Raw genomic sequence first — 27514 nt, forward strand, 5'->3', positions numbered from 1 at the left:
GCACACTTGAGGCTGCAGCGTCAGGCAGAGGGGCGGCAGCTTACAGAGACCCTCCGAACAGCCCCACGACTGCAGAGGTTAGCTTCCTTAATGACGTCACCCCCGGCGGCCCTGCGCCTGGCGGACACAGGTACCAGGCGCGCAGACCTTAGGGGCGGAGGCCCAGCCCCAAGACAAACCCTCATGGGCTTCATTTCCCTCCTGGTGACGGGTCTAGGTGTCCGAAGCCATTCCAGGCGGATCTTAGGGACCGTTCCTGAGGTGGGGGAGGGGGACACGGGGGGAGGAGCTCACTTGTCCCCCTGGGAGCTGAGAGTCGGGCTGATGTCTGCGGTCGGGGCCGCCATCCTGTGACCCCAGGAAGAAGGACGTCTGCCTGCTGCAGGCGGGGAGGTAAAGAGCAGGGAGGGCGTCCACGCTCTGGACGCCCGGGGCTCCACCTGGAAAGCGAGCCTTTTCGTGCGTGCGATCAGCGGCTCCCCGCGGCCCCTTCCCTCCCGCAGCAGGACGCTCTGGGCCTCGGCGCACTTGTCCCCATTGTCGGGAACACTCCACCTCCGTCCGTGTGACCGACCGCCCAGCAGAGCAGGGCGCAGGCGGCGGGAGCGGCGGAATCCTTCCGCCCAGACCCGCGCCCGCGCGCAGGCGCAGTACCGTCCCCAAGCGCCCTCCGCGCGGTTTGGAGCCCGCGGGCCGCCGTACGTTCGGACGTCTCCTTGGAGACTGCGTGAGCCCTCCGCCTCCGTACCGTACCGCCGCGTCTCCATGGCGACCGCGTGCGCCCGCAGCCTCCATTGTTCCGCTGGGCCCTCCGCACCCCCAGCGGGCGGGTGAGCACGGGCTGTGGGCCGGCACGGGGACCCATCGGGAGAGGCTGGGGGCCCCGGGTGATGGGTGGTGGGGCGCACTGGAGACTCTGGGGCACCGCGCGCTTGCGGGGCCCGGAGCGCCGTCTCCCTGCCCTCGCGCGGCCCGCCCTGCCCGGGCGGGGACCCATTGGGAGAGGCTAGGGGCGCTGGGTGATGAGAAGTGGGGCCCAGAGCGCGGCCCGCGCTGTGGGGACGCGGCCTCCCAGCCCCTGCGCGGCCCGCCCCGCCCGCTCGTGGTCCTGAGACTTTCTCCTGGTTCAGAGGTTTCCGGAGGTTGCAGCTTGCACTCCCCCGAGTCACAGAAAAGGGCCCAGGGGGCGGGGGCCTCGCACTCCCCGCCCCTGAAATGGAGGGACAGACACACAGCAGACCCGTGAGCTGGCAACACCCCCGCTGAGCGAAACTCTGATGGGAAGGACCCAGACCTGCAAATAAGAAAGGGCGAGCTCAGGGCCCCCTCCGCACTCAGGGGAGGGAGATGCCAGCTTGTGGATTTAGAACCGTTCTGATTCGGTTTCATCCCTCGAGATGCCATTCCTCCTTTGCATTTTCCAGATATTAAAAGTTAAGTCTGGAACTCCGCGGTGCAGAGGGAGGAGCGGAGCAGTTTAATCTGAATCTTCTTGCAGTCCAGTTTGTTTTATCAAAGTCCATTTTATGATGCTGTTTATTAGACGCGCAGGTTTTTGTAAGCTAGCGCAGTCATTGCGGCCTGCCAAGCCGCCGGAAGATGTGATTGTGCCGTGTACCCATTGTTGATGTGTCTCCCCTCCCCGCCCCCTGTCTGCAGGTGACTCCACACCCAGGAGGATGCGCGGTGGTCCCCAGAGGAGTGCTTCCTCCCGTCGGACTGATGGAGGGGAGCGGTTCCCTCTCGGTTCCCTGCGGGGCTGGTGACCGGGAGAGCCAGGCTGGGAGCAAGCCTGCTTCCGCCTCCAGAGACGTTCACCAGGGGGTCATCTTCTCCTCCTCAGCGATTTTAGACTTGAGTCAAAGTGGTCTTCACCATTTTGGGGAGATCTTTAAAGTCCCCAACCTCAAAGTAAGTGAGTCAGCCTCCGGGCTTCGTACACTCATGCCATGTAGATGTAAATGAAGACGTTGCTCACTTGTAGATTTCTTTTTAGAAATTATAGAATGAGGTGGATTGGAAGAGGGTTAGCTTGGGGTTTCATGTGCTGCTCACTGCAAAATGAGAAATTCCAGCAGGGGACCAGCCAGACGCTAATGTCCTCTCCTCGGAAACATCTTAAGTGAAATGCCCGTGGTGGGTGGAAAATGTTGCTGAAAACACGCTTGGTCTCTTAATCAAAACTCATCCCCCTGAGAGCCTTCCCTGTGGTCCAGTGCTTAAGCCTTAGCCTTCCAGTGCAGGGGGTGTGGGTCTGATCCCCGGTCGGAAGCTAAGATTCCACATGTCTCTCAGACAAAAAACCAAAACAAAAAACAGAAGCAGTGTTGTAACAAAAACAATAAAGAGTTAAAAAATGGTCATATAAAAAAAAATCTAAAAAAACAAAAACCACAATTCCCCTTAAAAACTTCAGTAAAACTTTCTCACCCCACAGCCCTGCCCAGGTCGAGTGCTTGACTCTGTTGTGGGTCCGGTGCCTTCATGGGATCGGGCCCTCGCCTACTTGAGATCCAGCAGGGCTGTCTTCTCCAGCGAGTTCTACAACAGAGTTCCCTCTGCCCAGCTTGACGGAGACTGTCCAGGGTCAGCAGTTCTCTCAGTGCCCAGTAGTCAGGCGGCTTCCTTGAACCTCACCTTGTCTTCACGGTTTATCAGGAGGATTAAATGATCAGCATATAAAGCAATGTCCACACAGGACACACACCCACGTGTTGCACTGTTAGCCTGCCGACTGACAGTTTTCAGTGCTTTTATTAGGTTGGCCAAAAAGCTTCTTCGATGTTTAAGTAAAAGTAAAAGACAGTTTTCATTTTCACCAAGAACTTTATTGAACTGTGTATTCGTTGTTTTGTTCCATTACTTTCTGCCATTTCCCAGGCAACTTCATAATTCCATCTTCCCAAAGCTTGTTAGCTTTTTGAGCAAAGAACTGTTCCGAGTGCCTTTTACAGTCTTCCAGGGAATTGAAATTTTTCCATTAAGAGAATTTTGTAAAGACTGAAACGAGTGAACATCCGGAAGTGCAGCGTCTGCTGGATACAGAGGATGAATCAGAACTTCCCTGCCAAGCTGTAACAGTGTCTGCCTGGTCACCAAAGAAGCATTCAGTCTTGCATTATCTTGATGGGAGGTTTTTTTCTCTGTTGACTAATTCCAGACATTTTTCGTGGCGTGCTGCCCTCAGTTGGTCTCACTGGGAGCAGTACTTGTTGGACCTAATCGTGTGGTTTTCCAGAAGGAGCTCAGAGGATTCCCTGCCAACCCCACCCCTACATCACCTCACCTTTGCATGAAGACCAGCCTTTGGTGTGGTTGGTGGTGGTTCATTTCACTTGCCTTATGATCTCTTCTGTTCCACACTTTTGTACAGTATTCATTTTTCCTTGCCTGATGTTTTAAAAATGGAACATTTTTGTTACGTTTAAGTAGAGAATCACATGTGGAAATAAGGTACAGAAGGTTTTTTTTGCTAAACTTAAGTGGAACCCAAATATCACAGCTGGTGCAAATGATTTTCAATGCTTGCTTGGAACATTTTGAGTATGTCCACTACCTCCCGTGTGGAGTAAGCTTGATTGTTCTCAATGTCTCAATTTGATGGCTTTCAACTTCAAGTAGTCTACTGAGCCATGGAGCATCGTCCAGTGAGAAATCTCCAGCATAAAACTTCACAAACCACTTTTGACACTTTTGATCGGTCACAGCACCTTCTCCATACATGACGCAAGTCTTTTTTTTGCATTTCAGTCTCATTCTTACCTTTCTCAAAATAATAAAACTTCTGTGTGCACATGCTCAGTGAATAAGATGCTGAAAATGTTGTTTTTTCTTCCATCTTCAGTATTTAAATGGCTGCACAAAAATTCACCAATTTTGATCAGTTTTTTTAAAAAGTGTATACGGATATGACAGCTATCACAACGCAACAAAACCGTTTCCAACGACGTTAAAGGCGAGGGCTACTGGAACCATTGTATGCAAAGGAACGAAGGGACTTCTTGGCCACCCCATACGTGCGGCTGTGTGCTTAGACTCTGAGTGGCTGCTTGCTTTCCTAACCCTGGTTGTGTTTCACACCCTTCTTTTGCTGTCAGGCCAGCACTGGTCTTGCTGTTTCCTTAGCACTGCCCTCCACGAGTGGCGTACTGTGTCTTCCTATAATACACCACTTTAATGAAGCAAACGCTCTCAGTTCTGAACAAGGAGCCCAGCAGTGTAGAAACTCATGGTGCCTTCACACGTAAAAGAAGGAGGAAGCCTTCTTTAGTCGGAATGAAGGGACTTTATTTGTGCCCCTCAGAATACAGAGGTGTCAACCTTATCACTGTGGCAACAAGTCCCCAAGCGAGGTGACCACTCCGAGCTGTGGCCCGTCAGTGGTCACGGGTGCGTTTTGCAGCCACAGCAACACCCTCCAGAGCCTCCAGTCAGGGGACACAAACCCCTCCCCAGCCTCCCCGTCCTCAAGAGGCCTCATGGAACCCGGCCCCGGGGGCCGAGGCGGGGGCCGGCGTGGCGTGTCTCTGCCATCTCCTCTTCTGGTGTTGACAAGGACCCACAGCTTCAGTGCTGAGCCTGGGAGACAGAGCGCCTAAAGCTGCCCCGGGGCTGGGCCGGGAGGGGCCCGGAGCGACGGCGTCCACAACCGGAGTCCGGTCACCACGAGTTCCCCTAGCCGCGGGGAGCGATGCAGCCGCATCTGAGCTGACTCGGGATTGTGTTTTCAGCATGTCTGTGGTTTCTCGCCGGCGTGTCTCAAGCATCTGCCGTGCGCTTGACGGACTTGGAAGGTGGCGTTGGTGGCAGAGCTGGGAGCCGAGACCCTGATGGTGGAGGAGCGCCTGCCATGTGCCCTGGGCTGTAACGGCGTGGCAGCGCCACCCCAACCCCGTTCCCCATGGGCGTGCGCCCCATCACAGGCCAGGCCCGGAGCACAGGGGGCTCAGGAACCTGCTCCAAGGCCCACGGCTCACGGGTTTTTCGAAATTGAGATTTGAACCCAGGGAGCCTGGTTTCCCGGCCAGTGTCCTTAAGTTCTCCACTCTGCTGCCCTGGTAAATAGAAATGTATAGATGCATATATGTGTGGCTCAGGAAGATCCCCTGGAGACGGGAATGACAGCCCACTCCAGTATCCTTGCCCGGAGAATCCCGTGGACAGAGGAGCCTGGTGGGCTGCAGTCCATGGGGTCGCAGAGTCGGACACGACTGAGCGACGGAGACTTTCACGTGTGTGAGGGCGCGCAGCAGCAGTGGGAGAGGGTGCTTCTGGGTCTCCCTCAACCCTGTGGCCCTGACGGCAGTATCTCACTGGCACACACCGCGCAGTGCGCAACGGTCAGCATGCACGTGTCTCGTCCTCCCCTGCTGTGCTGCCCTGCCTGGCTTATGGTGGTGGCCTAAGGGTCCACTGGGCAGAGGTCAGACTTCCTGACGTGACCGTTACCGGCTCACTGTGTGTGGCCGTTTTCACCACCAGGAACTGAACCTGCGTGCCCTGCGTTCAGAGCAGATGCCTAACCACCAGACCACCAGGGAAGCCCCCAGGCTGCGACTTTCTGCTGCGGGTGTTTCCCGTTTCAGTGATTTCAGGGGAAACATTCGGGTTTTCTTTTAACTCGCCATGTGTGATTGCTGGCACCAGTGGAAATGTTTTGAGGATATGTCATGTTTTAGAATTTAGTCGGCTGACAAAACATTCTTCTTTTCCCCCCGGAAGCAATTGCACCTTCAGCGAAATGCCCTGTGCACGATTCCTAAAGACTTCTTCCAGCTGCTGCCCAACCTTTCATGGCTGGACCTGCGATTCAACAGAATCACCGCGCTGCCCTCTGGGATTGGCTGTCACAAGTGAGTAGTGTGTTTGTCTGGCCAGGTGAGGAGGTCATCGTCTCTTTAAATGCCTGTCTTTGGCTGCCTCGCTCTCTCCCACTCCTCCCGTGAGTTTCAACTTTAGAACAGAAGAGTGTAGTGGGGTCTTCAAGGCCGTTGAGAGGTGTGGCGGCTGCAGGTACCAAAGCACATGTGGCGTGGTTGGTTTAGTCGCTGAGCTGTGCCCGACTCTGCGATCCCATGGACCATAGCTCACCAGGCTCCTCCGTCCATGGGAGTCTCCAGGCAAGAATGCTGGAGTGGGTGGCTGTTCCCTTCTCCAGGGGATCTTCCTGACCCAGGGATTGAACCCAGGTCTCCTGCACTGCAGGCGGATTCTCTACCGACTGAGCTACGCGAGGGAAGCCCCGAAGCACATACATGATTATCACTTAGGACGCTTAGTGCCTCGGAACACGCCGGCACCAAGCGCCTCTGCCGGAGGGTGCACGCGGCTTTCCCCACAAGCAGGTTCTGTCTCTGCCTCCCATGAGAAATATTAATACTTCTGATGCATGCAGACCAGCGGCTTCACTCCCGAGGGCCCGTGTGTCACTGCACTGGCTGCCGGCGACAGGGAGACGCTCTTCCCATCTGGGGAAGACCAGAAGCCCTGGGGCATGCTCTGCACTGTCCTGCTGAGTGCCTGCTACCCAGGTGCCAGGCGTCTCCTAGCATCCCCCTTCTAGAACCGAGGCCAGACTGCCTGCCCCCCTGAGCCCCCCAGAGGCACATGCTTCTCTCAGGCGCCTTGGCCCCAGGCCCAGTGCTTCTATGGCAGCTCTCGACCTTTAGGAAACCTCATGATGTGAATTTCAGACCCTCCTGCACTGTCAGTGTGTCCGTGGCAGAGGGGACATCAACTGCAAGGGCGCTGAGGTGGGCCTGTCCCTGGGGACAGAGCAGAGGAGGGGAGGCGGCAGGCAGTGCCCGGAAAGGGAGTCGCTGAGCTTGTAGGACAATTGCTAGTTTGAATTTCATCACGGGAGAGACAGGAAGTCACAGAGGTTTGCAGGGAGGGGCAGTCCGGAGGCCCTGCAGCTGTCCACGCGGGACAGCCAATGGCATTCAGGTCGGATGGAGGGTGTGGGAGGGAGAGGGGGGTCCGAGGGTGACCCCCTTCCTACAGGAGTCATCGCAGCCCCCGTGAAACGCAGAGCAGGGGCTGCAGAAGGCCCTTCAGGTGCCTGGACAGTTGCACACTGGTTTTAAAAGTATTTCACAGAAGTGAGTGTTGTGTTGCGTGTAACAGGAGAGAAAGGCCCCCACGAGTTGCCCGGGCCTGCTGCAGCTGTGCAGGAAGCAGGTCCCTGCTGTTGGCAGTGGGTGTCTTGGGCACCCAGGGTGGGCACCCAGGGCGGGGCACCCAGAGTGGGGCACCCAGGCCGTCTCCCTGAGCTCCTGGGTCTGCCAGGGGTTGTGCCCCTGGGCCTGGAGCAGTGTGACAAGCGGCTCTGCCCACTGCACTTTCTCTCGGTCCCCCTCCAGCGTGGCCAGTGGCCTCAGCGTCCCCGAGCGCCTGTCGGGGTGGTTTTCAGAAGCTCCGCTCATCACAGGGCCCTTGGCCACTGTGTTGAGACCAGTTTCGTGCTCTTGGCCCACCGCTGACTTAGCAGTGGCATTCGGGCCTGGAGAGTAAGTGCTCCTCAGAGAGTGAAAATAAACCAGCGCTGCTTCTTGTAAGCCCTGTTCTTCCTTCTGAAACAAATACACGGCCTCAAACTTGAGAATTCTTTGATTTTGCCACTGAAATCCAGCTGCTGAATGTTGTCTAAGATATAATTTTGCCTGTGGTTTATAACCCGTTATGTCATTAAAATTAGATCAGCATGCTGAATGAAGAGCCGAAAACATGTTCATTAGAAATTTTAAGTAATTATGGGCTTATTAAAAGCCTTAAACTTTCCAAAAAGCCTAATCAAAACAACACCAGCGTTAACGTTCTCCCTGTCCGTGTCGTGGCTGTGTGAGCCGCTAGCAGGGAGAGATTTAAAGTGTCCAGCAGTGTATGTGATGGGGCGAGCCGGTGTTTGGCAGCATCTGGAGATCCTGAGGTTGTCACGCTTGGGGAGGGGTGGGGTGAGACTGGGATGCCCCTACCCTCTGGGCAGGGGACGGGCCTCACAAAGAGCTGCCTGGTCCGGCGGCCGCAGCGCTGAGGCTGAGCCCGACCAGCTGCCAGGTGGCAAGGCTGCTGGCTGTCGGAGAAGAGCGTGGGGGGAACGTGTGCACATGTGTGTGGATGCCACCCTGCAGAGACAAGACAGGTGAAGAAATGTGATGCTCATTCGACTTCCTGCTTGCTAAATTATATATTTTTTGTCTTGTTTTGAAGGCATTTGAAAACTTTGCTTTTAGAAAGAAATCCCATCAGAATGTTACCTGTGGAGCTGGGTAAGTGTTAACAAACAATGAAATGAAAGATGGGTTAAAGTGCAGCCTTCTGCAGCCACCAGAACATGCAGTGGACACACAGGCCTGCCCCCGCATGGGGGACGCAGCTGACACCCTCTGCCCTATCCCTCTGGGCGCCGAGATGATGGGGCTCACAGGGCTGCCACTGCCACGCTGACATCCTGCCTGTGCACACGTGTGTGAGCACTGGGGACGCAGGACCCTCCGGTGCTCAGGGAGGGCAGCAACGGGGCTCTGTGGGCCCAGGTGCCCTCCCAGTCCAGCTGCCCCTCCCCTCAGCCAGCAGGGTCTCTGTTCACCGTCTTTGCTTGCCTTGAGGTCTTTCCCACTCACCACCCCTGCCCAGTACGTGTTTAAAGGGCCTTCCTTTCAGACTCCTGCTAAGCTTCTGCATTTGCCTCGTCCCGTGTGTATGCTTGGTGACCTGGCATCTGGGGCTCAGCACAGCGTCCCGGAGGTTTATCCATGTGGGCGTGGATGCCTGGAGTGTGTTCATCTCTGTTCACTTTCCATGTGAAGGGTTCTTCCTCCTGCCTGGGGTCCCGGGCACCTCCTGGGACGCCCTCCTGCCGGGCGCCTCCTGCCTGGGCTCCGTGCCTCCTGCCTGGGCTCCTGGGTCCCTCCTGCCCGGACTCCTGGGTCCCTCCTGCCCGGGCTCCGTGCCTCCTGCCCAGGCTCCCAGGCCTCGTGCCTCCTGCCCGGGCTTCCGGGCGCCTCCTGCCCGGGCTCCGTGCCTCCTGCCCGGGCTCCCGGGCCCCTCCTGCCTGGGCTCCGTGCCTCCTGCCCGGGCTCCCGGGCCCCTCCTGCCTGGGCTCCGTGCCTCCTGTCCAGGCTCCTGGGCCCCGTGCCCCTCCTGCCCGGGCTCCCGGGCCCCTCCTGCCCGGGCCCCGCGCCCCTCCTGCCCGGGCCCCGCCCCTCCTGCCCGGGCCCCGCCCCTCCTGCCCGGGCCCCGCCCCTCCTGCCCGGGCTCCGCCCCTCCTGCCCGGCCTCCCGGGCGCCTCCTGCATGGGCTCCGCCCTTCCTGCCTGGGCTCCCGGGCGCCTCCTTCCCGGGCTTTGTGCCTCCTGCCCGGGCTCCTGGGCCCCGTGCCTCCTGCCCGGGCTTCCGGGAGCCTCCTTCCCGGGCTTTGTGCCTCCTGCCCGGGCTCCCGGGCCCCTCCTGCCTGGGCTCCGTGCCTCCTGTCCAGGCTCCTGGGCCCCGTGCCTCCTGCCCGAGCTTCCGGGAGCCTCCTTCCCGGGCTTTGTGCCTCCTGCCCGGACTCCCGGGCCCCTCCTGCCTGGGCTCCGTGCCTCCTGTCCAGGCTCCTGGGCCCCGTGCCTCCTGCCCGGGCTTCCGGGAGCCTCCTGCCCGGGCTTTGTGCCTCCTGCATGGGCTCTGCCCTTCCTGCCCGGGCTCCGCCCCTCCTGCCCGGGCTCCCGGGCGCCTCCAGCATGGGCTCTGCCCTTCCTGCCTGGGCTCCGCCCCTCCTGCCCGGGCTCCGCCCCTCCTGCCAAGTACACACAGACCTTCTCTCTTATTTGGGGCTCTGCAACTTTGTAGCTGCAAGGCTTGCCACAAGGCACATGGCTTCTCTGGGCCTCAGTCCGCATCTGTGATCTGGGCTCCGCCCCTCCTGCCCGGGCTCCGCCCCTCCTGCCCGGGCTCCGCCCCTCCTGCCCGGGCTCCCGGGCGCCTCCTGCCCGGGCTCCGCGCCTCCTGCCAGCCTTGTGTGCTGTTGTCTTCATGCGTTTTGCGCCCAGGTGTGGGCTGCATCCAGTGGACACTCTGTCTTATTTACGTTTCTCACATGGTCACCCTCTGCTGCTCTTCACTTTTTCTTGAAGTTTCGTCTTCCAAATGGGGCAACTTTGTTGGTGGGAAGGCCTTCTTTTGTGTTGCACTGAGTCTTATGGCAAAGGATTATCGTTACTGTTCAGTCACTACGTCGTGCCCAGCTCTTTGTGACCCCGTGGGCTGCAGCACACCAGGCTCCTCTGTCCTCCACTATCTCCTGGAGTTGGCTCAGATTCATGTCCTTTGAGTCAGTGATGCCATCCAACCATCCCATCCTCTGCCACCCCAGGTTTTCTAAAAGGTCATCTTTATTTTTCCTTCGTTGTTGAAGGATGTTTTAGCGGAGCGTGTGGGAAGCCAGATTATGGGGACTGAGTACTTTGGAGACGTCTGTGTTGTTGTGTGGATTCCACCACCTGTTCAGAAGTTAACAGTTTTGATAGAGGTAACATTTTTTTTCTCTGGCTGCTCTAAGATTTTTCTTTTTTCATTTGACTTCCAGCAGTCTGTCTGTGGTACGTCTGGGTGTGGTTTTCTTTGCATTCGCGTTGCTCGGGGCTCACTGCGCTGCTTGACTCTGCTTGTCGATGCCTCTCGTCAGATTTGGGGGATTCTGGGGCCGCCGTTGTTTCTCTGGGCGTTGTGTCCCCCGCATGCCTTTCCCTCGCATCCGGCTCCTGACGGTTATGTGTGCTTCTGTCTCAGATGCCTTGAGCGCCCCTTCCCCAGCTCCTGTCTCCCCTCTGTGCTCCACCGTGATGGACTCTCTGTTGGCCCGCCTTTGCGTCCATTGGTCCTGTCTTCTGCTGTATTCAGTTGACTGTTAAGCTCATCCGTTCTGCTCAGTGGTTCTCACGTGCACTTGAGGTTGTGGGTGGGGTGGGGCTGGGAGGGGCAGATAATGACCAGTTCAGGTTTTAAATTGTTGCAGGCCAGTTCATGGTCTCTGTTTCTATGTGAGTCCATTCCGGAAGGCCTTCCTTTCATTTGGGGTCTTGAAGGACAGTTGGATGGACTCAGATGCTTGATCAGCAGGTTTTCTCCAGCACCTGGAGCCTGATGCTCACTGTCTTCTGCCACCATTGCTCTTGGCAAGAACTCAGCCAGCGACCTTGTGTTGTTCAGTCGGTCAGTCATGTCCAACTCTTTGCAATCCCATGGACTGCAGCACGCCAGGCTTCCCTGTCCTTCACTATCTCCCGGAGCTTGCTCAAACTTAAGTCCATTGAGTCGGTGATGCCATCCAACCATCTCATCCTCTGTCACTGTCTTCTCCTCCTTCCCTCAATCATTCTCAGCATCAGAGCCTTTTCCAATTAGTCAGTTCTTTGCATCCAGTGGCCAAAGTATTGGTGCCTCAGCTTCAGCATCAGTCCTTCCAATGAACACCCAGGACTGATCTCCTTTAGGATGGACTGGTTGGATCTCCTTGCAGTCCAAGGGACTCTCAGGGGTCTTCTTCAGCACCACAGTTTGAAAGCATCAGTTCTTTGGTTCTGAGCCTTCTTTATGGTCCAACTCTCACATCCATACATGACTACTGGAAAAACCAGACCTTGTGGCTGGTTCCTTTACATAATGACTTGTTTCCAAGATTATTTTCTTGGTATCCCAGGAATTGCACCGAGATGTCCTCAGTGTGAATCCCTTTGAGCGTCTTGAGAGTGTAGATTAACATCTGTCGTTGCCTCCGGGGGCTTTTTGGCCATGGTCTCCTTGGGTGACTCTTCTGCTCCTTTCTGCGTCTTTGCTCTCCTTACACACATGTTTGCACACCTGCCGTTGTTCCACAGTCTCTGGAGGTTCCGCTCTGGTTTTAACCCTTTCCCCGTCTGTGATCTTCGGATGGAGACTTTCTGCTCCTCCATCTTCAAGTTCGCTTACTGTTTCTGCTCCATCTCGTGCCTGCTGCTGAGTCCCTCCCGTAGATTTTCATCTCAGTCTTCGTAATTTTCAGCTCCAGGGCTTCCACTTGCTTCTTCTGTGTAGTCTGTACTTTTTATTGACATTTGCTGAGTCATTTCACTACGTTTTCCTTTAATCATTTAAACACAGGTTGTTGTTGTTTTCATTTCTTTAAACACATTTAAAATGACTGTTTTGAAGTTTCTGTGTGCTAAATCTGGCACCTGGACCAACTGGAAGACAGTCTCTGCCGCCTGTGTGTTTCCTGAGTATACGTCCCATTCTCCTCCTGCTCCTCCTCTTCTGAATGACCTGTAGTTTTTGTTGTTGTTGTTGAAAATAGGTCTTTGAGATAGCACACGACAGATCTTTGTATTTTGGTTTTCACCAGAGGGCTGCGGTTGCCGCTTCCATTTCCGTATTTAATTTTATCACCTCCATGGTCTTCATCCGCAGAACCCCTCTCCTCTGCAGAGATTTTTTTTTTTTGGAAGCGGATCCCAGACATCTGTCATGACCTTTCGCCCCAGATCCTGGGGCGTGTTGGGGGCCGGGCTGCCCCGACGGGCCGGTTCCAACGCTTGGCGGGGCTGACGGCTCTGCTCTCCCGCAGGGGGCGTGACCACCCTGAAGGCCCTGAGTCTGCGGCACTGCCCCCTGGAGTTCCCGCCGCCCCTCGTGGTGCAGAGGGGGCTGGTGGCCATCCTGACCTTCCTGCAGATCTGCGCGGCCGACCACGCGGCCCCCCACGACGGCTCCCCTCGAGGTGGGTGGCGCGATTGTTAGGGCACGCTGGCGCCAGTGCTCTGTAACACCGGGTCCCCAGGGAGTCACACGGGGTAAAGGTGCCTGGCATGTCCCCTGCCAGACTCGCACAGACCTCCGTGCTCTCTCAGAGCCGCACATCTTCCTGGTTCTGCGTGCATGGGGTTGCACCCTCGGTGCCTGTCACTGAGCTTATCGAAGGTGGGTTTGGGTAAAAGCCCACTGGAGTGGTTCAAACAAAGCCGTCCTCACCTGCAAGCCCCCACGAGGTGACCACCCCGGGAGTCACTTAAAAATACACCAAGTGACCAGTCGGAATAGTGGTCTGCATTGTCCTGAGTTAGTTGTTTTCGTGCCACATGGGGTGACAGTCAGCATCCGTCTACAGTGTTTCCATTTGGCCCTTTTGCTTGACTTTAAGGACTGCCTCTGCCGGCAGCTCTCCTCCCCTGTTTGGTGTTGTGCCGGGTCCAGTTTGTCTCCGATGCTGAGTCAATTGTCCACAAGCAAATTGGACACATATGCTCATTTCTCGTCACTTCTTAATACTTTTTAAAGCATGTCTTTGCCCATTTTGAAAACTGTTTTTCTTTAAAAAAAAAAAAACGCACCGGCCCCCAGCATGTAGTGGTCGGGACCAGGCCGTCCCGGGCTCACACGAGCTGCACCTGGTGCAGCCACGGTGCGCCCCCTCGTGCGCCCTCAGGTTCCCGCGGGAGGAGACCCGGGCCAGGGTTCCGAAGGGCAGGTGCCGTCATGCTAACCTGTGTGTCCAGGTGTCCACCCGCCCACGCTCCACAGTCTCCCCCGAACACGGAGAGCGGCCTCCGCTTCAAGAAACAAAGTTGTGACCACTGATGCTGAACGTATTGTTTAGGATTTAACATTTTATTGTGTAGTTAAAACTCATTATCTTTCGGTCCCATTGTATTTTTTATTTATATTTTTACAAAGAGGGCTGTGTTGGTTCTAACATCATAGATACATGATCGACTGTAAAGGGTAGAAAATGGTAAATCAATTAGGCCGAAAAGCTGAAGATGAATTTGCCTTGTACCAGAAGGTAACGTGGACGGACTAAGCTGTCTCAATGTGTTGAAGAATGCCAGGGGCCACTGGGTCTGGGGAGTGTGCTGCAGGCTGAGGCTGGGCTTGGTGGGTGAGCCTGGGGCAGGCCTGGGCCCCCTGTCTGTCTGTCAGTCAGCACATCGAGTCCTGCCCCGCCAGAGGCCATGTGAGGCCAGATGACCCCCGTCTGCGGGGTGCTGTGGCCCTAACACCCGATGAAGGCTCTGGTGCACCTCAGGATGAGTGTGTTTGGGGCCAGTTTTCTCGCTTGAGTTTCCTAGAGATCAAAGTGTCTAAAGTCAGCAAAAGTGTTGCAATAAAAAATGACAGGTGTGTGGGCTGAGCATCAGTTAGAAGCAGACACTAGAAGGTCTAGATGGGGAAGATGTCTTCATTTATATGGACTTATGCGCAGTGTGAGGGCCTGGGGCACAGGGACCGCCCCAGCCCACTCTACACAGGGAGCCCCCCTGCCTTCTCTGTGCAGGGACCACCCCCAGCCCTCTCTGTGCAGGGAGAGGGCTCCAGGCTGTGTGTGTCTTGGGCATGGAAGTGCAATCTACTAAAATGGCCTTTTGTTCGCTGTCCATTTCCCCAGTTAAAAAGATAACCATAAGGGATCTGCCACAGCCCCTGTTGGACTTATCCGAAGAGCACGTGCCTAACAAAGAAACCATTCATTCTCAGGAGCCAAAGGGAAGCATGGTAACAGAAAAGGCAGACTTTTTCCCACCTGTTGAAACACTAGACCCACACGAGCCCAGGAGGTCCCCCGAGCCCCCGGAGGACTGGCCGAGCGAGGAGGAGATCCAGCGGTTCTGGAAGCTGCGGCAGGAGATCGTGGAGAACGAGTGGGCAGGGGCGCTGGGGAACCAGCTGCTGCCAGCAGAGCTGCCCCCCAGCCTCAGGGCCGCGCTGAGCTCCAGAGGGAAACTGCTCCCCCGCCCGAGGCCCCTCTGCAGGTGAGGGTGGGAGGCGATGCTGGACGCAGTCCCCGCAGGTCATCACAGTATTCTGCAAGGCCCTGTTATGATGTCAGGGGGATGTGTGTCCACGTCACCCTCCCGAGACGTGGCAGGTGCCAGCCCCAGTTTAGGGTTCAAGTTACCCAGATGGGGGCAGCCAGGGAAACAGGCTCAGAGCAAGAGGTCATAGGAGAGAAAAACTCACGCCATGCACATGTGCATGGTGTGTGTGTGTGTGCATGTGTGTGTGTGCATGGTGTGCGTGTGCATGGTGTGTATGTGCACATGGTGTGTGTGTGTGTGTGGTGTGTGTGTGCATGGTGTGTGCGCGCATGGTGTGTGTGTGCGTGCGTGGTGTGTGTGTGCATGGGTGTGTGTGTGTGCACGTAGTGTGTGCATGGGTGTGTGTGTGTGCGCACGGTGTGCATGGTGTGTGTGTGTGCACGTGGTGTGTGCGTGTGCATGGTGTGTGTGTGCACGTGTGGTGTGTGTGTTCATGGTGTGCACACGTGTGTGGATGTGTGTGTGTACAGAGAGAACGTCACCCAGTAACATTGGCGAATACAGCTCATACATGGGCACGGGCGATGATGTCACATCCAGGGCACAGGATGTGGTCCGTGGTTACTCGCCTGCGGCCCCGTGGACTGTGTGGACGAGTCTGTGGCGAGGCTGTGAGCACAGGCCCATCTGAGGTGACATGGCTGGTTGCTGTTGGAAAACAGAAGAGCTTAGATCCACAAGAAAAGGGTGCACGTGTTCACTGCATTGTCGCTTCACCCGTTCTATAGGTTTGAGACTTTCTCAAAGGAAAGCATTGTTGGAGGGTCATCGCCGTGGGGAGGGTCACTGCCTGGCCGTGGCCCTGGGCTCACAGCACAGGGCTCCCCAGCAGAGGCCCTGATGACCTAGTTCATCTAGGTCCATGCCCACCTTTTCCCACAGCAGCACAGCCTCACCTGGTCCCAGGTGTCGTCCAGTCGTGACCTGGCCTGGGGAGGGGGTGGAGGCCCTGCCCACCAACCGTGACCATGGGGGCTTCCACAGGCAGCCGCCCGTGGCTCCTCGCTCACGCCCAGGGGCCGTCTCGGGCTGCGTGACACACTCGGCTAACGACCTCGTGTCATCATAGGATGAAGATACCCTCTTTCCAGGGCGTGCTACCCGAGCTGGACTCCACCCGGCAGGCCCTGGTCCGCGCCAGCCAGCTAGGGGAGAGCAGGGGCCTGGTCCTCCAGGAACTGCGGGAGAGGCAGGCTCAGGAGCAGAGCAAGAGGTGAGGTTGGTGGGGGTGTGCCCGGGTCGGGGTGAAGTGGGGGGGCGCCAGGGTCAGGGGGGTGCCTGGGGTGAGGGGGCCCCCCGGGGTCGGGTGGGGCTCACTGGGGTCGGGGGTGGCGGAGTGCCAGGGGTCTCGGCTTCGCCGGAAGCTGCCGTGCTGTTCCCTGTGGCTGGGCACAGCCCCTCGTCTACCGCCGGCCTGTGTCCCCCTCTGCTTCCTTATCCTCCCCCTCCTCCTCCCCGAGTCTGTCTCCTGTCCGTCACCAGCTCTAAGGAAAGTTGCTTAGAGCAGCGTGCTATCCGTGGGCTCATCCTGCCCCTACCCCGGGGTCCAGGCAGACTCAGTCGGCCTTGTGCGGGGTCACCTTGGTCCCGTCCTCACTGTCCGCCCTCTGCCCTCCAGCCCTGCCAACTGCCTGTCTCCACTGCACCCTGGGCCCCCAGAGACTGCCTAGCACAAACAGACTGCCTCCAGCATGCCCGGGTGCCCCCACCCTCTGCTTGGGTTTGGCTGGTGGGGGGGTCTGGCAGGAGAGGGAGAGGGAGGGCAGGGTCTGTCCACTCCCCCTCCCCAAGGCTGCGGTGGGCACAGCCTCTCCTCCTAGCAGGGCCTGCTCTGCCCACGCGGTCCCTCCCCTGCCTTGTAAATTGTCTGAATAATCCTCCTGGAATCAGCCCACCTGAGTGTCTTCTCTCAGGACCCTCAGGGGCAGAAGGTTCGCAGAGCACATGTTCAGATGGGCCCGCATGCTGGTCCCGGCCCACATGTGCTTTTCTAGTGGGGTTCCGTCGCCTTCAGGGAAAGGCCGGTGCTGCCAGGCACTCAGACCCAGGCAGGGAACACGGCGTGCCTGCCCTGGGGCCTCGCACTCATGACTGACGGCACGGCTGAGCAAGGCGGTGTGGCCTGGGCTTTCCCGGGACACCCTCCCGTCTCCCGGGTGTCCATCCACCTGTGTGCCGCATGGAACTTGCAGCACCCCCCACTGTGCCCCTCAAGGTGTCCCCCGCCCCCTCCCCATCCAGGCAGGTCTGCAGGGGTGGCTGCCCACCGCCCCTCCCGAGCACCTTTGCCTCCGTCGCTCATGGCCCCACCCTCCGGCTCAGCTGGGCGCCGGGCCTGGGGCCCAAGAGGCAGGGCAGACGAAGGTCGGGCTCCGCGGGGCCCAGGATGCCACCTGCCCTCTCCAAGCAGCTCTGGAGTCAGAGGGCAAGTGGCAGCTCCCTCCTGGTTCTCTGCCGTGGGCCTGAGACCAGTCGGTGCCTCCAGGCCCAGCGTGGGGCCTCTCCAGTGGCCCAGCCTCCACATGGCCCCCGCCTATCTGTGCTCCTGCGGCTCCCCAGGACCTCGGTCTGTGCCTCTTAAGGAGTAGGTCCCTTGCAGCCCATTTCCTGAGAGGTGACAGAGGCCCCTGAGAGGTGACAGAGACCCCTGAGAGGTGACAGAGGCCCCTGAGAGGTCACAGAGGCCCCTGAGAGGTCGCAGAGGCCCCTGAGAGGTGACAGAGGCCCCTGAGAGGTGACAGAGGCCCCTGAGAGGTGACAGAGGCCCCTGAGAGGTGGCAGAGGCCCCTGAGCGGTGGCAGAGGCCCCTGAGAGGTGGCAGAGGCCCCTGAGAGGTGGCAGAGACCCCTGAGAGGTGACAGAGGCCCCTGAGAGGTCGCAGAGGCCCCTGAGAGGTGACAGAGGCCCCTGAGAGGTGACAGAGGCCCCTGAGAGGTGACAGAGGCCCCTGAGAGGTCGCAGAGGCCCCTGAGAGGTGACAGAGGCCCCTGAGAGGTGACAGAGCCCCCTGAGCGGTGGCAGAGGCCCCTGAGCGGTGGCAGAGGCCCCTGAGAGGTGGCAGAGGCCCCTGAGCGGTGGCAGAGGCCCCTGAGCGGTGGCAGAGGCCCCTGAGAGGTGGCAGAGGCCCCTGAGCGGTGGCAGAGGCCCCTGAGAGGTGGCAGAGGCCCCTGAGCGGTGGCAGAGGCCCCTGAGAGGTGGCAGAGGCCCCTGAGCGGTGGCAGAGGTGACAGGCGCCTGCAGTCACAGTCACAGCTTCCTGTGGGCAGCAGCTTGGGGCTGGGGGTGGGCAGCCCCACAGGTGAGGAGGGCTCTGTGCAGGTGCAAAGTGGGCACCTGGCCCTCCCAGGAGGCATGGGAGGCAGTGCAAGGATAGCCAGCCTCTCACTGGGCCTGGGAATGAGCAGGCCGGTGAGGGGTCCCAAGAGGGCACAGTCCCCAGACGAGGGTGTGGGGCAGTGACACCCGCTCTGGGAGGACCCAGGCCTGAGCTGCAGGAGGAGTGAGGGGTGACTGAGCTGCACAAAAGGGGTCTGAGCACCCATAGGGAGCTCCTGGGAGGTGGGGCGGGGAGGTTGGGGGAGCTGCAGGGGGCAAAGTGCTCTGTTTGGAGCACCAGAGCCGGTGCCTCCCTCAGGCTGGAGCCCAAGACAGAGGCCTTGAAGGGCAGAGGCCAGGAGCCCAGAAGGGCCCAGCACCATGACCCTGAGGACGGAGGGGATCTAGCACCTCCCAGCGAGGGCCCGGGCCACGGGAACGATCTGGGGAGTCTAGGAGGACAGCAGCTTCTGGGCCCACAGCGGAAGGCTCTGCCCGGAGAGGAGACAGAGAGCCAGGTCTGGGGGCTGGAAGGGTTTGCCAGAAGAGTCAGGACTTGGTTCAAACAGGCGAGTGGCTGCCTGGGCTGGAGAGCCGGTGCCCAGAGCCGGAGCCTGGCATGTGAAGCCCCCGGCCCGGCCATCCCAGGGCCGCGGCTGCGGCCCAGGTGGAGCTGGGCTAGCTGGGGACCTCCTGGGCGCAGTGCCCGGCACCGCGGAGGCAGCAAGCCCCAGGCATCATCCGGGGTTTGTGGTGCAGCGGGTTATGCACTGCCAACAGCCCAGCCGCAGGCGCCGGGTGGCAGAGACGGGGCTCGGGCTCCTGGCGAGACTCAGGCGTCCCCCTCCGGCCGCGTACAGACCCGTAATGCCTGAGGCCTTGGCTTTGGAGCTGGTGGCCCCAGCTGGGCCCTCCTGGAAAGGGCCCTGGTGCCTCAGGGGGCAGGGGCTGGCCAGGGCCGGGCTGGTCCCTGCCAGGAGGTCCAGACAGACTCAGAGGCGCCAAGCGCTGCCCAGGAGGCCTGGGTGTCCCCTGGTGTCTGACCTCTGAGGGAGGGCGCCTGGAGTGACAGGCTTTTGTGTGAAGCTCTAGAAGTGACCGTAGAAACGCTGGTGAACTGAGAGCCGCTTTACCCACAGCACTCACGTTCTGCTGCCCGCCCCCCGGCACCCCCCCAGAGACAAGCGAGCGCTGCAGGAGTGGAGGGAGAGCACCCAGGTGATGAAGCGAAGGCAGGAGGAGCCCGAGAGCCTGCCAGCCCCACCCACGCGGAGGAACCCAGTACGTGGGGGAGGCCGCGGAGGGGAGGGGGCGCCCGCGGAGGAGCCCGGTACGTGGTGGGGTGGGGAGGGGGGCAACCCCTTGGAGGAACCCAGTATGTGGGGGGGAAGGGGTGCCCCCGCGGAGGGGAGGGAAGCAGTGGGGAGGGGGCATCCGCAGAGGAGCCCTGGAGCCCGGTAGGCGGTGGGGAGGGGGCCTGGCTGCGTCCAGGAACCCGCGTAAAGGCGGCCTGCCTTGCAAAGCCGTCAGCTCGAGGTCCTGTCCCTCTGCCAGCGGTGACCTCACGCAGAAAACAGACCACCAGCTCGTCCACCCTGGCCCGGGCTCCGCCGGCAGCCCCGCTGCAGCCCTGCTGCCCGGCTTCCCAGGAGCTTCCTGTGGGCGCTCAGACCACTTCCCTGAAGCTCATCCCTCACCTGCCTGCAGCTCAGGCCTGGGTCCTCCGGGAGTAGGCATCACTCCCCTCCAGCGTCCTCTGGGGGGCTGTGCCGTCCTGGGAACCCCCCACCGGCCTCCTCATTCCCAGGCCCAGTGAGGGCTGTCCTCGCCCCCCACCCCACCAGGTCCCTCCCACGGGCCATCCCGAGGCCTGGCTGGTCCTCTCTTGTGCTCCCCAAGTGGCTCTGTCCTGGCGTCCAGGCCTCATCACCGGCTCTGCTCAGGGCAGCCTTGTGTCTGCAGCTCCCCACCCCTGCATGTGAGACCCCAGTAATGAAGTCACTCTGCCCCTGCCCAGGGCCCCAGGGCCCCCCTACAGCCCATCTGCTCTGCCCAGGGCCCAGCCCCCCATGTGTGTCGTCAGAGCAGGGGTGGGGTTGGTGACCATCCCCCTCAACCTGCATAGGCTCCCGGCTCCAGGCAGCTGCTGGCCAAACTGTGCGGGCGCCCTGCCCCAGCAGACCGCCTGGGCCGGCCGTGCGGGACGCGCTGGCCTGTTGTCCCTCTGGAGTCCCTTGGCTTCCCCTCCTCCCTTCCGCAGGCACTAGGCCCGCCTGGGTGCTGATCTGGCAGCAGAAGGGCCCACGATCCTGGGCTCAGGGCCCCCAGGCTGGACTCCGGTCCACAGTCCAGGCCACGGGCCACAAGACAGGCAGCAGACCTCCTCCCCTCCCCCGGGGCCCAGGAGGCCCATTTCCCTCCACCTGCAACCCCTGCCCCCCGCCCCCTGCAGCCTCTTCATGGCGATGAGGGCACCTCCTCCTACCCGGAGCACAGAGGGGATTGTCAAGGTGACCCCTAGAGACCAGGGCCCCACTGTGGGGCTGGGTTTAAGCGTCGTTGTGGCCTTGGTGGCCATCGGATGGGGAGCCGCCACGAGTCACTTGTGCCTGAGTGCCCGCAACAGACCACGTACCGTCTGGACTGTGTGGTTAAACGCGCAGTTCAGGGGCACTCAGCGCAGTCCCGGCGCTCTACAGGCGCCACCTCGTCCACCCGCAGGGCCTTCCCGACTTCCCAGACTGCAGCTCTGTCCCCGTGCGGCACTGGCCCCTCAGCCCCTGCCCCTCCCCACCCTCTGTCTGTGTCTGACTCCTGGGGCCCCGTGAGTGAGGGCACCCTGCGTATGCGCCAGGACAGTCATTTCACTGAGCAGCACGTCCTCAAGGCTTGTGGGCATCGTGGCCTGTGTTGAAATCCCTTCCCCTTCGGGGCCGAGTAACGTTCTGTGTGTGTGGACGGGCACTCGGCTTCTCTGTTCATCCAACCACGGCCACTGAGTCGCTGCCGCCACGGGGCAGCCAAGACCTAGGGCGTGGTATTTGCGCACTCCGGGCACGTGTTGCTGGAGCTCGCTGCCTTTTTGCATGCTTCCCTCCAGCTGGAAATGACTTCCGTGATGCTGTGCAAGAAGAAGCTTGTCTCAACCTGTATATTTTGTATTTTACCGAGAAATACGGCATCTCGTCACTCCGTTACTAGGGTTCATAGCATAGGAACTGAAGAGTGTCTATAAACCTGGAGTAGCACTTTGCCTCCTGAGTTAAATGTAACGACACTGAAACTAAAAATAGGAAAGTACAAGCGCCGGTGTTTTCATGGTCTAAAGTACTATGATCCAAGTCAGAGGCGGGGAGATTGTGACGCACGTTTGTAACAAAAGGTTAATATCTAATATGCAAAGAGAAGCCACAAATAGATTTTTTAAAGAGTGCAGTAGACAAACAGGCAGAGGGCAGGACAGGCAGGTCACAGGCGATGCCCGGGTGGCAGAAAACCCAAAGGAGATGCCCACGTCTCGGCGCTCCAGCTGTGAACAGCGGCCAGCATGCTCAGCGGGCAGCCGAGAGAGACAGGGCCGCGGAGGGCCGGCTACAGGCCGTCCGCTTCCAGGAGCACGTCTGGGACAGCTAAAGACACTAAATTCTTGGGAGCCTTCCGGGGGCCTGTCTCAGAGAAGTACAAGCAGTCGTGGGGCGGGCCTGTAGGTGGGGAGCGTGTTAGTGGCCCCCAGTGTCATCTGCAGGGGTGAACGTAGGCAGAGCTGGGGCTCTGTCCACCGCATCCCCCGTCCCTGCAAGCTTGGCACGGGGGCGCCTGGCCTCCTACGGCCTGGCTGTGGGCTCTGCAGGGGTCGCCGACGTCCTGTCCACCCCCTGCACCGGTCAGGAAGCTTCCTCTGGCCCAGGCAGGGGCCCGAGCCTCATGACTCACCACCCACTTTTCCAAAGTGTGGTGTCCTCGTTTTTCATGATGCTCTGAACCCAGCGGCTTTGTCAGTGACCTTAGAGTCCACACACTGTGCTCTGGTAACAGCAACACAGGGCTGGGGGTGCGGCCGAATCACACCCTTCACGTGTTAAAGGTAAAAGCAGGTGTCTGCGTGTAAGAAACGCCCATTGGACCTGGTGCTTGCTCAGGGGCCACAGCGGGAGGGCCTGACACATGGTGCCGTGTGTGCAGCACCCCACCCCCCAGGCAGGAGGTTCCAATTCCAATTCTGCTGCGTCTGTGGCAGCTGTCCCGGGGGGGTGGGGGGATGGGGGGATGGGGGCTGGAGGGGAGAGGAGAATCTTGCCGGCTCCTGCTCCCCCCACCCCCCAGCCTCCCCCAGCCTTAGGCTCCTTCTGAGGTCAAGCAGGTGCTGCTGGGCTGGAGATGGTGACGCAGGCGGCCGGCCTGGTGACCCACTTAGAGGTGACCTGGCAGATTAGCCCTGCATGACCCCCCCGCCGCCCCGGCACCCCACCCAGCCTTCTCCCATCTGAGACTCACCCAGTCCCTGCAGCAGACACACTCGCACACTTCGCACACACATTTGCACACTTCATACAGACACACACAGTCCCTGCAGCAGCTGTGCACCCTGACGCACAGACACACTTGCACACTTTACACACACAGATGCACTCGCACACTTCACGCACACGCTTCATGCACACACATACTTCACACACACACACAGTCTCTGCAGCAGCTGTGCACCCTAACCCACACACATGCACTCATACACTTCACACACAGACACACTTGCACACTTCACACACACACACAATCTCTGCAGCAGCTGTGCCCCCCAGCACACACACACACTCGCACACTTCACACACACAGACGCACTCGCATACTTCAGATGCACAAGTCTAAGCTCCCTGGGCTGGGGGTCCAGTGGGGGGCGAGGCAGCTGCAGGCAGCGCCGGGTGACGGCTCTGCCATGTTGCCACTCGCGTCCCGGTTACAGGGCTGCAGAGCCCCCAGCTTGTAGCCCTGACGGCAGAAATCTTCCAGGTCCCTGCCAGGAGGATAACTGCTGCAGGATGGCTGGAGTGGGGGCGCGGGGCACCCCAGCAGAGCAACGAGAACACACCCCAACAGCAGGGGGCTGGGCACCTTCAGGAGCGCAGGATCTGCGTAGAGCCCAGAGCACTGGGCGTCCGTGTGGGAGCCAAGGAGGTCAGGGCACACACAGGAGAGTTCCACCCAGGCATCCAGGTGTGGCCAGCATGAGGAGGAGAGAAAAGAAAGTTCTGGAACAGAAAACCCAATAGACAGGGAACAGGAATTAGGCAGGACAGAGGATGGCCACTGTGGGGAGGCGGACGAGCAAACTCAGATGAAACACACCAGGCCCCAGTGGTCAGAAATCCAGGGCAGACATCCCCAGGCCCCAGAGCTGATTCTCTAGCATTCAGAGTGCTGTTCACACACACTTTGGGTAATGCCCTAACCTAGACGTTTGAAGGAATTAGTTGTTTTCGAGATAAATGTCAGTCGTCTATGAATTCTTTTCTTGTTTTATTTAATTTTTAGCTGCACTGGGTCTCAGTTGCTGGGTGCAGGCTTCCTCTAGTTGCCGTGAGCGGGGGCCACTCTCCACTGGCGTACGAGCTTCTCACTGTGGTGGTTTCTCTTGTTGCAGAGCCTGGGCTCTGGGTGTCAGGCTTCAGGAGCGGTGGCTCTCCGGCCTTTCAGCACGTGTGGCACACGGGCTCAGCTGCCCCATGGCATGTGGACTCCCCCTGGACCAGGGATCGAACCCGTGTCCCCTGCACTGGCTGGTGGATGCCTATCTGCTGTCCCACCAGGGAAGGCCTAAGCAGTCCGTGAATCCTTAGAGAACCACGCAGCCTTTATCCTGCCCTCCTTGGCCCGTGCACAGGGCCCCTCCGCCCAGAAGAACCTGTCGCGGCTGCTTCCGGGGAGGGCGGAGAAGATGTCCTGCTGGAGATGCCGGACGGTCACTGTCCAGAGCTTGTGGGGTCCCTGAGAGCAGCCTTGGATCAGGTGGCAGGAGGCTAGTCAGGGGACACCCGTAAGCCCCAGCTGTACCTGCACACGTGTGGGGGGCCATGAGCTCACGTGGAGCCACAGGGGTCTGTCTCTGTCGGAAGAGCTGGCTCTGCTGCTTCTGGCATATTTTCAAAGTCTGTCTGCCGGTTCGTCGTGTCCTTGATCCAAGCCGATGAATCTGTAATTCAGGTTTTCTGACTGCAGGCCTTCTTCAGCTTTCCCCACGATGAGTCAGGTGTGAGCCCGCACGTTAGCTTGACTTAGTGGTGGAACACCGTCAGGTGTGTGGTGCCCATGCCCGGGCCGGGCCCACGTCCTGTGCTGCAGCCTCGCCCCTCCCCCCACACCCCGCGCCGGCCAAGGGTTGGGACCCCAGCGTGGGGGGCGCGAGCGTGCTGTGCCTGGCAGCTGCCTTGGCATCAGCGGCTGTTTTCCTGAAAGGCTTTTGCTGCGTCTTCCAGGGGGCAGCAAAGATTGCCTTTGCCACGGACCCGAGAGAGAACAAGAAGACACTGAAGAATTCGCCTGGAAAAGTGACACAAAGCAAGGAGAAGCTGCTGTAAGCATGTCAGGAGACGAGGTCCGCAGCCTCGTCGGTAACCGGGCGTGAGTCATCCTCCTAGACACGCCCCCTCCGCCCACCCCGACCCCGGCGGTCCCGGCCCCCTCCACGGGCACCAGCTCTGGTCAGAGGGCCCTGGAGGAAGGTGGTTGTGCTGTGACCTGTGGATGGCAGAGGGCTCATTCCTCCATCATCCTGGAAATTGGGAAAGTGTCACGGGTCCATCAGTGGGTTAAGGCAGCCATATGGGGGTCTGACCTGCAGTTGAGGAGTTGGTGGGGGGTGCTCGCAAATCTGGGATCCCACGTCGCCCCCATGGCCCCTTAGCAAGCCCACGGCCGGCCACGTCTGTGCACAGACACCCCACCCCGTGGGCAGGACTTCCCAGGAGCTGGGGTCTGAGATGAGGGCAGTCAGGCCCCTTGCCATGGGGTCTGTCCTGAGGACTCAGGAAGCCACTGTGCTGGGGGGGGGGTTCTCAGGGCCCCGGCAGGGGTGTGCCCCAGGGTCTACCACCCTCCCCATCTCACTCCCAACGTCCTATGGGGGACGCAGCCCTGGGCCTCGCTGAGCAGACCCATCCAGCATCACCCCTGAGGCCGTGCTCTATTCCTCTCTGAGGGATTTTTAAAATCGCGTGTTCCCGCTGGAAACAGACACCCCTGCTTCACCAGGCGCTGAGTGCAGTGTCCTCTGTGTGTAACGTCTCACATGAACCTGAGGGTTTAAAGCAGAGCAGGTCCAGCAGGAGAGGGCGCGGGAGGCAGCCTGTCCCTTGTGGGTGGGTGCCCGAGGCAGGGGGAGCGGCCCCTCCCGGCCAGGGGGACAGAAGTTGCTCCGGGGTGGGCGGGTAAACAGCTCCGTCTCACCACACCCTGTCCCAGCAGTGGCCTCCGAGGGCAGACTCTGGAGGAGACGCTGAAGCCACAGGCCCAGCAGCTGCACGCGCGGAGGAGCAGGTTCCGGGGGCTGGCACCCCTCAAGGACGTCGGGAGGGCCGCCCGGGACGCGGAGATGGTGACTGTCCATTGAAACCCGGAGGGAGCCACACGGGCTCTGACCCTGGGGGTCACGGGGTGGGAGGGCAGGAAGGAAGCAGAAGCAGCGAGTCCTGAATGGAGGAGCCCAGGGATCTCCCTGAGCCTGAAAACACAGGCCCGGGGGGCAGATGTAATCCGTGTCCTGGGAGAGGGGTCTGGGGGAGGTAAGGGAGTGTGGGAGGTGGGACAGAAGGGAGACCCCTGCATGATCCACGCCAGCCCTCTGACAGGAGGGGGCTGCTCTGACGCTGGCCCCCTGGCTACCTCATTCTCCATCTCACCATTTCCTGGTCCAGCCTATGAGGGGCAGGGAGCGGGGGGAAGGGAGACCCCCAGCACAGGGGGCAGGCTTGCGGGGCGGGGGTGGGGGGTGGGGGAGGGAAGGGAGACCCCCAGCACAGGGAGCTGAGGCTTGCAGGGAGTGGGGGCCCTCCCCTCGGGGGCCAGCTCCAGGCCCAGGGCACTGGCTCCGCCCCCACCGTGCCTCTGCGTTCAGGCTGACCTGAGTACCTCTCTGTCCTGAGGCCCAGAGGCTGCACGATGAAGTACTGAAGCTGAAACTGAGGTCGGCCTTAAACAGAAACCACCAGTGTGCTGCCCTGCCCAGGAGCCTGTTGCTCAGGCCTGCTGTGTCCCGGCCTCAGAATATATTTTTTAACCCCAAGTATTAAGAATTTGAACACGTTTACAGACACTACTGACAGCGTTTTCTCACCTGGAAGACGTGGCTCGCGCCCTCCCAGGGAGCCCCCTGGCGCAGAGCCTGAGGGTCTGTGTCTCCATCCCTCCATCCGCACGTTCTGAGCCCGAGGGGTTCCGAGCTGCATTAAAGGAGAAGGTGGTGATAGGCACGCGGCTCCGTGTCTGTCGGTCGATCGTGGGAAGAGTGCGGTGTAGGCGCCTGCGCCTGCCCTCAGGCAGCCTCCCTCCCCTCGGGGTCCCCCACACCTGCCCTCAGGTCCCCCCACCCCCGGGGTCCCCCACTCCGCGGGGGCCCCCTCACCCTGCTCACAGCAGGCCTGGAGAGCCCATGACTGCCTGCCTGCAGTGGGGTCAGGGGTCCCATGAGCGGTGCCCTCCTCCTGCCTGGCTGTGTTGCCCCTCTCCCCAGGGGCTGCCCCCTGCCCCCCCATACCCATCCCAGACCCCCCGGGGGGCCATCACTCAGTCACTCGACTTAACCTCTTTTGCTGGCTGAACATGTGATGACGTGAGGTGAGGGCTTGATCTAGAAAACACCTTTGATTCTAACTGACAGATACAGGATGACTCAGAGTCTCGATTTCTTCTTGTGTCAATTTTGATAGATATGTTTCTCAGTGACTTTTTTCATTGCATCCAAGTTGTCTGGTTTATTAGCATACAATCCTTGGTGATCTTCTCATTCAGCACTGTCTCAGCCGCTGAGGACCTGTAGCATGTCCCCTCTCATTCTTGATGGGATGCCGTCCTCCTTAATCTGGCTAGGGATTCATCACTCCTATTAGTCCTTTTCAACAATCACCATTGGCTTTGTCGAGGTGCTGTTGCGTTTTCTGTATCCCTGGTTTCTGTGCTCCTTTCCTCTGCTTTTTGGGTTTGGTTAGTGCTTGGAGGGAATGTTCCCATTTCATTGCATGGGTCAGAAAGGAAGAAACATGGAAAATCCATACCCTGGGCTCTCAGCTCAACAAGCTAGATGCGTCAGTTACTTGCTGCTATGTAACAAGTTACTGCAAAACAAAGCAGTTGGGAAAGGAGGTAAATAATAAATAATTGTAG

General features: G+C 59.5%; 1 protein-coding gene across 1 annotated transcript; it reads left to right on the top strand.

Moving 5' to 3' along the window:
* The first annotated feature begins 711 nt into the window (after positions 1 to 711).
* Positions 712 to 26593, top strand: LRRC27 (leucine rich repeat containing 27). The gene is made up of 11 exons (XM_055560567.1): positions 712 to 830; positions 1660 to 1911; positions 5722 to 5852; positions 8209 to 8267; positions 12580 to 12732; positions 14398 to 14761; positions 15897 to 16040; positions 19282 to 19423; positions 24613 to 24710; positions 25601 to 25730; positions 26278 to 26593. Exons 2-11 carry the CDS (start codon positions 1723 to 1725, stop codon positions 26422 to 26424), a joined length of 1557 nt encoding a protein of 518 aa, XP_055416542.1. The 5' UTR covers positions 712 to 830; positions 1660 to 1722; the 3' UTR covers positions 26425 to 26593.
* The last annotated feature ends 921 nt before the right edge of the window (positions 26594 to 27514 follow it).

This window comes from Bubalus kerabau, chromosome 22 (genome assembly GCF_029407905.1).
Source record: "Bubalus kerabau isolate K-KA32 ecotype Philippines breed swamp buffalo chromosome 22, PCC_UOA_SB_1v2, whole genome shotgun sequence".
Classification (NCBI taxonomy): Eukaryota; Metazoa; Chordata; class Mammalia; order Artiodactyla; family Bovidae; genus Bubalus; species Bubalus kerabau.